Source organism: Corvus cornix, chromosome 8 (genome assembly GCF_000738735.6).
Source record: "Corvus cornix cornix isolate S_Up_H32 chromosome 8, ASM73873v5, whole genome shotgun sequence".
In the NCBI taxonomy this organism is placed as follows: Eukaryota; Metazoa; Chordata; class Aves; order Passeriformes; family Corvidae; genus Corvus; species Corvus cornix.
Window position 1 is genome coordinate 17,559,109 of NC_046338.1, and position 12,635 is coordinate 17,571,743.

The window sequence follows — 12,635 nt, forward strand, 5'->3', positions numbered from 1 at the left end:
GTCTAATACAGAGAGATGGTTTAAATGAAATTGGCTTGCTGCTGTGCTGCACCTGCTCTTAACATTTTCCTTGAATCTGCACTAGTTATATAATATTTATGGTGTCTCTGCATCTTAACGGTTCTGGAGCACTTGATCCTCTCTTCAGCTGTGGTGCACCTGATCATTATGCAACCATGCAGGCACCTTATTTACATCTCCTCCAAAAGTCAGTGTTAACTGTGAGAAAAAAATCTAACTTCTTGGGAACTACAGAAACCTATAGCCTGCACTTGAAAGGTACTTACGCACATGACTAATTTGAAACACATGGATAATCCTATTAAAATCAGTGGGACTACTTAGGCATTTTAAGGTAGGCACCTGCCTAAGTACCTTGGTAATTCAGAATCTGTAACAGCAGCAGAGACTGAGTGAATTCCAGACCTAGAAAACTAGGAGAAATGCCAAGACTTCATGAGACTTTAGGTAGCACAAGCAGTGGCACCAGTAAGAACCATTAGCTGGCTAAGAACGGAATTCAGCTGTTCTTTGGAAAAGCTGATATATCTTAGGGTTATTGAGTTTTATTGTTTCCTAATTTGTGAGTATTTCACAGCAGAACTGATGTGGCCATGTGGCACAACAGAGCATGTCTTTCAACCTTCCAACACACAGGAGCTGTGAGGTCCACATGGTGTAAATACTGTGCGTGTAGGATGAGAAGGTGGTGTGATTTTTTTGTGCAATGAAGTTGTATCCTACAGGCAAGTGTGCAGCAGAACTGCCACGTGAAGCTGTGCAGCAGCAAAATGAGCAATAAAAATATCTTTCCTGCAGGGGCCTTGACATTCCAATTACAATCAGGTAGTTTAGCTGTAAATACCTTTACATGAAAAAGCACTAAATAAGATAACACAATCAATTCTGTTGCAGGAAGCACTAAGATTCAGTGTATGATTCCAGAACCTTTCCTCACTTAGCAGTGGGAGGCGCACAACACATTTTCATGTTAACAGGAACTGATAAACAGGCTCTCAGTATTCTCGTCAGTGGCTCTTTGTTTGTGATAAGGAAATTGCTGGACTAGACTTCCCAGGAATTTTTGTCTCTTACAACAGCCTGTTGCTGTAGGCATCAGCAAAACCTCGCAGCAGCAGCTGCCGAGTAAGGACATCTGACCTAAGTCTGGAAGTCCCAGAATGTAGCTGAAGGTACTGCGTGCACCCACTGCTGACTGGTGCCTCACTGCTCTGCTGTGCTGGCTGCCAGAGCAGCCCTGAGCTGTGAGTCCCGTAGGGAAACTCTCCTGGGTTCTGCTGCAAACACTTGTGCCTGTTCGCATTGTTAACATCACTTCTTTTGAAGTACTGGCAGCAGATCAACATTTGTCCTGATCAAAGGCTTCCAGATTTGGTAATTCAGCTGTACGGACTTCAGTTCTTTACTGACTTGTTAATGTTATCACTAAGAGTGTATGGTACACTGGAAAGATTCATGATTGTGTAGTTGGAGAAAAATATTCTGCTGACAGATTAAACTGTGTTTCAGGACTTTGTTGTATGAACAGATACATCACGGCACAGTGATGGGGAAAATGGCATATACTTTTCTCAACAGGTTATCTAGAATAGCTTTAAAGTTTATCTGGGCTACTGATATAGAAAAATAGCATTGCATGTAGTTCTGTTGACAAAATCATGCATGTCTGGTAGGCCCAGAAGATGGGGAATCAGACACAGATGTTTATACTGGTAAACAGATTTTTGTGAAGTAACAAAAAAGTTTACCATCCCTGACCAGTAAAGTGATCAAAGGTGAGTTTGCAGGTGGCTCTGCCTGATTTCTGTGGAGCTGAGCACAGCACTGTGTACATGTACAAGTATAAGGTTGTCCAGGAAAGACAAAGCCATTACTGTTGTTACTGCAGGTGGTTATTTCATTAGGCTGGTAAAAAGCAAACAGAATTAGCTTGCCATATGTACATTTATCAGTCTTCATGCCAACACTACAGAAACAAATCCTGAAAAAGCCTATTTTGGAAAAAGAAATGTTCAGGTGGATTGTATGGTGGAAAATGTGCTTAATTCTGCTACCAAATGGCATAATGGCTTTGCATGCAAATGGAGAGGTAGGACACCTTGTATCTTATTGACAAATTGTTTGCTTAAGTTCTGTCAGTAAGGGCTGTAGGCTATGGATAATGAGCGTGTTTGGCACTGCAGAAAAAGGCAGTCTAGAGTTTCTGGAAGAAATATGGAAAACGAAAGATCTCTTGAATTCAGAATTATATAGTGCCTCACTTGTTTTAATGACCTAAGTAAATGATTATATCCTAAAAACTTCCCTTAAAAAAACCCACTACTTTTGCAAACTTAAAACCAGGGAGGCACAGGATGGGGAGGAATGACGGAGAATTTGCAAGAAGAGATCTGAGTAGTAGATTTTTTAAACTATCAAATATTTTGCACTTCACAGACTTAAAATACATTTGAGTATATAGGAAGCACAATAGTATTTCTGTGAATGACCAACTCTACAGCACTGGAGAGAGCTTACCTGTTCCGCCAATATTGTTAACCTCTAGGAAAAGAAAATATCTAGAACATATGTCTGAATTTATGCATCCATGTAGCACTTTTTGATCCTTCAAAGCACATTAAAATAATGTTGCAGTGTTACTATGGCGTAGATGAATATTTTTCTTAATTTACAGACAAATAGACCTTGGTTCTGAAAACTTAAGAAAAGCTTATCTAAACCTGATGGTATTGCCGAAACAAATCTTTACTGTTTCTACTTTTAGTGATTCTTGAATAAGAACTCTGTGGCTATAGAAAACAGGCCAGAAAGGAGCCATTTCCTAGATAGCTTTGTATGAGTGGCAGTTTTGAACTTGAAGGTGGTGTGTTGTCCTGGAGGAGAACACACGCTCATAGAATCATTTAGGTTGGAAAAAACCTTTAGCATCATCAAGTCCAGCTGTAAATCTAACACTGCCAAGTCCACCAAATGAATACATGTAGTATTAAAGCTTAAGTTTTATTGCTGTTCTAGCAGGAGTAGCCAGTTCTGTCTCACTTTGTTACTTCTTTCATGGAGTTGGAATAAGAAACTACTCACCTCCAGAGATTGTTTTGTTTGGTGAACATGTTTCTCTTTAAGGTTAATAGACTTAAGGCTTGGTAAAAAAAAAAAAAAAAAAGCATCTTAGAAACCTAGAGACCTTTTACTAGGATCAAATGGTCCTAATGCCATTATCCCTTGACTAGCCTTCAGAGTCAAGTGCCATAAATAGGATGGCACAAAGAAAGGTCTGATTGTTGAGGAATCTGAGTTGCCCCCACCTTTTGTGAAAAGCCATTTATGAATATGGAATAAATTCTTTGTGAGTAACAGAAGTGGAAGGAATGTTTTTAGCTTGAATAACTTAATTTGTCCATGTTCCTGGATACAGTACTAACATTGGAGCATATACTACCATACAGATGTCTACTTTTTTTTCCCCCCAGAGAACCTACATTTATGTGCCTGTATTTTGCACAAAGATTTCAAAGTATAGAGAACAGAAAACTAATGACTATGGTTCTGATTTGTAATTGCAATTAAAATATTTGTTTTGTTTTGTTGCAACAGTATGTTATGTATCCTTAATACTTTTCTGCAGTCTTTCTCTTCTGCTTCTTACAAAAAAAAAAAATCCCAAACCCTAAAGCATTTTATAACTGTGAATTTGTTTCAAATTTAAATAATGAAAATTAAGATTTCATTTACTTCTGAACTATTTGTCACTTAAGTCTTGAGTAATGTCTTCTCAGAAATCTTTACTAATATATAGCTTTCCTCTTTATTGGTAGCTGTGTCTCAATCCCAATTTAAACACAATCTTTTGCTTTTTGTGAGATTTTATTTTTCAAAATTCAATTTGAATTACAAAATGTTGTCTCTCTAACTTTGTTAGAATGGACAGAATTAAATAGCATTGGAATTTTTTTTTTGTAACTTTACTGTAGAGAAGTTAAGAGAATGTGCACAGAAGCACTTCTATGTACTTCTGTGTCCCTGTCCCCCCTTCCCCTTTCCCCCCTTGTCTGGCATGTTATAATAATACAATGGTGTAATCCCAACTTCAGGTACTGCAGAGTCCACTTCAGGAGGACAAGTAGAATACAGAGCTCTGTCTGGAATTTGCTACATGGCATGGTATCATTTCGTTGGCCTTATCTGGACTAGTGAATTCATTCTTGCCTGTCAGCAAATGGTGATTGCTGGGGCAGTGGTTACTTGTTATTTCAACAGGTGAGTGCAGAATTGCTGCTTGATAGTTTTGGGGATTTTCCAGCATTTATTTTCAATCTTTTTCTATGAAAAATAGTCTCAATTAGACTGCAATTATGTCAATATCTCGAATCCCATTTACTATAAAATTATGTTGCTTGTTGCAAGATCTTGAGTAAGATTTTACAATGTGTGTGATATTAATGTGACTCACCTCTACTGCTGGAGATGCTGGGCCAAACTGAGCTTTGATACAAGCTGTTAGAGCTCTGTTGACCCTGGGGGAATTACCATTCAGAAGGCATAGGCTGCATTTGACCCTTTTCCGGGAGACTGCATTAGCTCCAAATGAGAAGCAATATATTGTTCCTTGGTAATTTCATGTATTCATGAGCAGTTTGACCTCTTTGTAAGTGTTCATCCCTGCTCTGGGTTTCCATGTGTTCTGCCTGCATAACTGCCTGGTCTAAAACTTTTTTTTTTTTCATTCTGTGCAGATATTTTCAGTTAACTATAAACGCTTTAACACTGTTAAGTATTTAGACATGTGCAAACAAACTTCCTTGAATTTTATATGCCCAGAAATGTAAATGTGGAGGAAATGAGGAAAAGTGAAATGAAATTAAATTTGGCTTATGCACTCATTGCAGGAGAAGATTTAAATCTCACAATATGTTGTTGAGTTTTTTGCTGATGAAGAGAGCATTTTCCCGATAATATTTTTCCTCATAACTATTTTATGAGCTCTCTTGTCCTCAGTGCTCTATTCTTCTATGCCCAGTGATGACATTTTCTGATCTGTGAAAAACTCTGGCATTTTAAGGCATTTCTTCCTTTTGTATTAGAGGAATATCGTGATAATTTCAATTTGTTGAAAAATTAACCCTTGAGGAAGGTTATGTGAGATTGAGGTGAGGCGCCTGGCCAGAGAGAGCCTGGAGCCCTTGGAGCACTGGTGGCAGCTGCCCAGGGCCATATGGCTTGCGCAGCTGGGAAGGATGTCTTTGGGTTCTCCAAAACTTAGGAAGCAGGTTTCCATTGATGGTCTCCAGAATGTATCCTTGGGTGTTTCAGTCACTGATCCAGAGGCTACTGCTGGAAGGTCTCCAAATGATGTGTTCCCCACTGCCCAGCAGAGACACCAGCACAGGCTCTGCTTCCGGGACTGGCTCCATAAGGGTTTCCTGCAGCACCCGAGTGACCTGTGCTGCTCCAGCCAAAGCAGCAAGGCTGGAAGATCAAGGAACAGCCAGTGCCCACCCCTGGTTTAAGCAATATTTTATCATTCCATCCAAAAAGCCAGGGCAGGACAGTGTTTAACATGTGTATCAGGAGCTTGTCCCTAGCAGGATTCTCTACACAAACAACAGCTGTGCCACTGAACTGGTGCTTAGGTAAGAGCAAATAAAACCTAAAACTTTGCTTTTTTAAAGGTTGAAATCTTTTTGAAAGAGTGGCATAGCCTCACCTTTTTATTTTACATGTCATAATAGGACCTGAAAAGGGAGGAACTCTTACTTCTGATGTCATCTCTTTTTTTCCTGCTGAAGGTCTGGAACTCACATGGCTGTGCTGCTGTGGACAGTGAGCTGCCCTTCTCTGCTAAGCACATTGATTTAGCAGCTGAATGCTGAGGCACTAAAGGTTCGCTTTAACTGGTTTGAGAAAGCACAGGAAAGTAAAGTACTTCTGCTGAGTTCCTGGGCTCTGTGCTGCAGTGCATTTTGGTGCAATACACCAGATAAATCCCCAGGGCAAAGGCACTCTCCATATCTTGTTCATGTAAAGCAGGGAAGCACCTGTAGAAACTGCTGTGATGACATTTACTGCTCTGTTGGGGGCTTCCGCCTTCCAGCTATTTTTTACTGCTGCAGGAACTGTCTGCCAAGTACAGAAGGTTCCTGCTCCCAATTGTATTGGTATCATTTTGTGCAACTACCGTCAAGCTCTCCCCTTGCTTGCCAGATGACCTGTACTGTGTTGAGAGACTTGTGTTTGCAAGAGGAAATGCAACTTTTCTGTGGTGGTAATCCCTTGTCCTGGCCTTTAGGCTGTCAGCACAGATCCACAGAGATGCAGAGCAGTGTGGGAATGGGGAGAGGGTGCTTAGCTGCAGGAGCAGTCACACCAGCAAGGGCAAGGGTTATCTCAAGCTGTTCCAGCAATTCTGAGCTTGTCTGCTCTGTGTTTTTAATGTATTCCCTGAGGCAGCATCATAAGGCATGTCACAAGAGTTTGTTTATGGGATCTTACAGACAGGCTTTTTTCTTGGTCTGTAAGTGCTCCGAGGAAATAGCACAGCCTTTCCATGTGGAAATCTCCTTCCACAGCACACTCAGCAATGCGCTGCATGGCAAACAACCACAGCTGAGTTGCAAATGGGGTGGCCAGGGGGTCATTTTACCTGGATTAGCATTACAGGTTACATATATTTGGCCTGTAATACCATGACTGAAAATGGATTTTGCCTTCTTTTATTTTAGATGAAACATGAATACACAAAAGTTTTTTATTAATTTAATAAAAATAAATACAATTTTTTTGCTTAACAATTACATTTTACAACTTATGAAAAGGGCTCAGTCTTTTAAAAAACCTTCTTTGTTACAATTGCTGTTTACAACTGCTGAGGTTTATTCTCACTTTGATATTCTTAGGTGTTATGTATTTACCTTTGCAGGGAGATGAGCCTTTCCCTCTCTCTGGCAGTAAAGGAAGGTGATACGGTAACTTGATCCATGCCACAGGCATCACTATCCTGTCCATGTCTGAGCTTCTTTAGTAGCTCCAGTGCACGTATGTCAGTGCATGGATTTGAAATTAAGGATTGGGGTTATCTACCTGACTAAGGTGTTCAGTACCACAACTTCCGAGAGAAGTGAAGTGCATATCTCTCCCAGTAAGTAAAAAATGAAGGTTTATGGATGTGCACCAAGGTCACAGAGAGATGAACTAGAACCCACTTTTAAAGGCTTCCTGTTCAAATATATCTGCAATATTTATGGACATCCTTTGCCCTACTTACATACTTGACCTAAAAGAGCTACCAGCATATATGTAGTCAGACCCGTCCCATGTGGCTTTGAGATCAGGTCAAAGGGAGGTTGGAAGTATAGTCTGTGTGGTCTCTGTTAGTCTCATAATGTCTGTTTTATTAAAAATCTTGTAATTTATTGTTTTTTTTAAAATTGAGATTCATATTTACTTGAGGAATAGAAGATTCATTCCTTAACAGTTCTAAAGTATTTTATACTTAAGTTATTTTTAGACAGTCTTTGAAGTTGGTGAGGCATGAATGAAGAAAACCGTAAGCATAGCTCTTAAGAGGAGAGGATTTTAAAGAAATGAAGAAATACCCTTTCCCCCCATTCAAACGTCTATGTCTGTTGGGTGTGTCAAGATTACATTTTTTTCTTCTCACAAGAAATGGTTTTAAAATAAAAGCCAAGATGCATGTGTGACCATTTGAATCAAGGAACTTAGTGTTAAAAAAGATATTGAGTGTCACAGAGCTCACAAGTAAATGAAGGCAATTGACAGTACTGAAGAAATAAAATTATTAAAAGATAATGTGGTATTCAATGGAGATCCACAGGATTTTGGAATAGTAGTGTTGTATGTAAATCAAACAATCTCATGATAACATAAAATAGAAATACCAAAGAGGAAAAGCAAGTTGTGGCTCTACTCAATCTTATAATCAATCAGGCAGATGCCCAGTTTTCCCTGATACCTTGTGCACATGCAGTGGAGTTCACTTGCACAGAATCCACTGCATAATGATTGTATGCTTGTGCTAAAGTCACGTCAGGACTGTAGCCATATAATGTACAAAGGTGGGTGAAACTTCAGCCTTGAGAGTGATGGGAATAGGTGGACGATTGAGTCAATCTTGAGCTTGTTTACAGTCACAACCATCACCTGTTGCTGTGTTTAGCCTCTTTCCTATGTTTCCTACTCTGAACAATAATTACAAGGAAAATCTGTTCTTTTTGTAATCTTTTTGGAGACAAAGCAGAATCCCTGTCAGACCCTGTTCTTCAAAATTCCTTTGCTAGGAAAAGAAGGTGTGGAATAACCTCCAAATGTGTAAAAATTTATCTAAACTAAGCTTCAAATTTTGACATTCCTGCTCATTATTTAGTCATGTAAAAAATACCAAACCCTTCTTCATTTTTCTTTTCAGTAACAAGTATATTATTAACACAGGAATAAACTTTATCCTTTCTGTGTTTCTTATCACTAGTTAACCTTTAACTTGCAGAAACTTAACAATTTATATTCTGAGATCAAACTGACACTCATATGTAAGGTAGTGTATGGGGGAGAAAGAAACAATGGCTCAATCTGAATAGAATAATTCATCCACATTGTGATGCATGTGTTTCTAACACAGAAACCTGATGGCTTTAAAAAAACCCCCAAATTGCCTTATTCTGTATAAAATTCCACTATCCCCAGAGCTGTTCCACTGGTTTTAAAACAAAAATAATAAATGTAGCAACTGCTTTGCTGGAATTTCCTATTTCAAATAATGTGGTATATTCACATATTTAAATACAACTTCACCACTGCAAAAATTTTGTGTTTTGAATGAACTGCAGTGATACTTTCAGGATTCTTGCAGAACTGTAATCCCTCTCTGAAATATAGTGTGTACGATTTAAATCCTTTCTGAAGTGAGGCTTTAATAAAAATATATTTTTAGAGCTTCTTAGCCCAAACCAGTCACTCTCTTATTGGTGCCTTTTAATTTTTTTATTTCTTGTGAAAACTACTGATTTTTCAAGATAACAGAGGTTTTGAAGAAATCACTTCTGAAAACAGGGCTTCTTGTTTGTGATATTAGGTCTGATCTTTACTTAGCTACTTAGTCAAATGGCTGCTGGTTCTGTGCCTAACTAAATTTTTCAGGGTTGGGCCAGTTGCTTAAGAGTTACTTTATAGAAGGTCTAATTATGACTATTGATCAGTATGGAGTTTTTCAATCCTATAAAACATTTTTAAAGGTACTCAGAGTGTTAATTTAGTTGATTTTTTTTTTTTACAGCATTTGACAAGGGATGAGGGAGTGTCTTTAAGCTGATTTCCTGAGGTTTATATAAATTCTTGAGAGCTGTGTCATGCTACTGTCTGTAAATGACTGACATTAAACTGACCTTTATAAAGGAAGCAAAAAAATAAGACTTGTATTTAGGCCATATTTTTGTTTTTGCTCTTTGGCTTTTTGATTTTGACAGAGACATTATTTCTCTGAAACATTACACGTTAGTGTGTGCTAGAACTACAAGTTTTTTAGTTCAGGTTGTAATTCTAAACATATAGTATGATATTCCTTTTTTGCTGTATTCCATGATAAAAGAAAGCCTGTTCTGTGGGGGAAAAAAAAAAAAAAGCATTAATCATTTTAACAAAATTTAAAACCAAATTTGGCCAAATTGCAACTATAAAAGTAGATAGTAACTCTCAGTTTTACATGTGAAAACTTGCAATTTTATTTTCTAGTTTTAATTTTACCACTAAAGAAGAAATAGTGGATTAATTCCCTCAGACTAAAATCTTGAAGAACCAAGAGTGAAATAAAAGATTGCAGAGAATAAGAGAAGTGACAGAAACTGGAGAGATGTGTTCAAGGAGTATTCTCAGATATTGTTCACGTCTCCTATTTTCCATTTTAGTTTTTTCCTAGGTATTTTTCCATTCCAGAAAACAGTAATTTCTTAAGAATTAAACTAATCCAGAAGTTATAAATTTGGCTGCTTTTCTTGGGACTAAGGGACACTGAGATGAAGTCAGTAGAAAAACTGGAGTAGTTCAAGTAGGAAAGGAGATAAAAACTTAATTCTTAAAATTTCCAAATACTAAAAAGACACAATGTTTATCTTCTTAAATAAGTTTCTAAACCATTTTTAAATTGTTTGTTTTTCTTTCTAGAAATAAAAATAACCCATCGCCTCACCCAGTCTTGTCTTCCATATCAGTTCTTTTTTGCTACCACCTAGGAACTGCTGTAAAAGGCTCATTTCTAATCACAATACTGAGAATACCAAGGATTGTTCTCTTGTACCTTTACAATATCCTAAACCAAAAGGTAGGTATATACTTCTGTAACCCTATAAAAATAGTGATTTAAAGATGAGATCATGGGGCAAAAAAAGTGAAAAATATATTTCTTGCTTAAAATTAGATGATATTACATGGATTTTATGTTTCATCATGTTTTCTTCATTAGGAAAGCTTTTTTTCCCCTCTCAACTCAGACATCAATACTTCCTTTTTTATTCTCAACTCAGATATTTTTAAAAGCAGACAATACCAATATTAAACCCACCTTTTATTTAGTGTTTATAGATAAAGGTTTTTATGAAGGATAAAGATAAAAATTGGCAGACTGCTCTATTAAAAAATTTTGGATCATAAATATTTAAGAAGCAAAAGTAAGAATACTATTGTTAGATTTAAGATCTGTTACAGAAAATACTTCATCTGCCTTGTAATATGATTTTATAGAAAGGATATATGACATAAGAACTATTCCTGAGAGTTGTGTAGTATCCAAAACACATCTTTTAAGATACATTAAACAAAGAGCTGGGCTGTTTTGAATGGTTTTTTGCCTCCTTTTTACCTTTCATGCATCTCCACATCAATTCTCTTCTGCCGGAAATACACCACTGTAGGTAATTCTGGCACTTTTGCAAGGAGGGAGGTCTGGTATGAATGCATAGGCCTGACTTTAGGAGAAGATTTAAGAAAAGGTTTTAAATGTAGGCCTTTTCCTCTAGGGGTTTACCTTGGCCTTGAAGCATGTTATGTATAGTTATGACAGGATATTTACAGTGATCATACCTATGAGGCATGTGTTTGGTATAGGTTATGAATGCTTAAATAAAAACCTCTTGTAATAAAACACTTGAAATTTGTTGTCTGGGTTTATGTTGCTTTCATTTGAAAGTTTTGGTTATAAAACTTGGTGTGTTGTGTTAACTAAGAACATTCTATAACGACAGTTGATGGGACAACTTAGAATATTTTCTGCCTTTAGAGAAAGCAGGATAAGTGGACTTGCTCATTACATGGTTTTGTAATCTGAGTAACTGTAGATTTAATTAGCAAATAAAGATTATTTGTGTCTGCAGCACTGGGCCACAGGCTCCTTTTTGGTCCAGTTCCCAAGCATTCAATGATATGACCCATAGCTGTAACTGCTGCTAAAGAGGCTAGAAAGTGCTCTGGGCAGCTTGTGTCCTCAGTCCTTGGAAGGATCCTCCCAAGAGTAACCTTGCTCCTTTGCATGGCAGAAAGGACAGGCTATGGCCCCCCTTTCATTGAGGGCCAGAGTCGTGGTACTAAAGGATGAGAAGTGACGCTGCATTCTTGTAGGGCTCAGCCAGACTTCCCCACCCTTGCAAAAAATGTTGCTGTCCTCTATGAACAGAGAAAAAGTCAGGGGTCTGCAAGTTTGCAGGTAAATTTAAAGACATTTTCTACACAGAAGTCTCCAAGCAGAACCAGAGAGGAGATTGTACTGGAGATCCCTTGCTCTAGGCTTTTAACAAACAGTACTTACTGAGATAATACCGTTTTACTAAAATCATTTCTCCAGCAATACATAGCAAGAGTAAAGTATTCTCTGTCAGGAGTTTGCATGTATAGTCACCATTTTGAAGGAGTTATTCCTGGAATATTTTCATGAACCTTTCTGAAAAAAGTTCAGAGGCTTGTGGTTTCTGCTTGAAAAATGGTAGTTGTTTGGACCTGAGTTTTCAATAGTGACTGGAAGATCTCTGCTTTCCAAAACAAGATAAAAACATTCTGATCTCTGGAAAAATAAGATTAAAAAAACCAAGTATCCTTGAACTGAATTTCCTTTTGTTGAGAAAAACAGCCACTTAAATTTGGAAGGCTACTGTGGATACCAAGATGTCTTTTTCTTGTTTTGAATCATCTCTTTGATGAACTGTTCTGAGCTCATTATGTGATGGGGGTGTGGGGGCATGGAACAAACATTAAGGTTTACTGCTCAGTTTTTACTATGAAATTAATAGCTCAATGGTCTATGAATAACCTGTTCTAATATAAGATTTTTCTTCCTGTCCTGAAAAATGAATGTATGCTCTGAGTTAAAACCCATGTATGTTCATATAAGCCCTTCTACCCATTCTTTTGTTCGTGTTCATTAGGGTACCAGTCATTTCAGAACTGTGGAAGGGTTTTGATAAAGTTAAAAATCTGTCCCTGTACTCCCTGGTCACTGTGAAGTGCTATAAGGATTACTGGCTTGCCTGCCTGTTTTGCTCCCCAGGCAGCTGTTAGCTCACAAAGCTGCTCACAGCAGTTATTTTCTTTTCCCAGAGAAGAATCTTCCATCCACAGGA

The 12,635-nt window shown here is 37.8% G+C and overlaps 1 protein-coding gene across 7 annotated transcripts in view; it reads left to right on the plus strand.

The window, feature by feature from the left end:
* Positions 1-12,635, plus strand: part of SLC44A3 (solute carrier family 44 member 3) — a 40,840-nt gene that overhangs the window by 14,416 nt on the left and 13,789 nt on the right. For all 7 annotated transcript variants that reach the window (XM_019291497.3, XM_019291495.2, XM_019291496.2 and 4 more), the window contains exons 10-11: positions 4,113-4,278; positions 10,192-10,348. In XM_019291497.3, the coding sequence (XP_019147042.1) occupies positions 4,113-4,278; positions 10,192-10,348 (323 nt within the window). The remainder of the gene's footprint in view (positions 1-4,112; positions 4,279-10,191; positions 10,349-12,635) is intronic.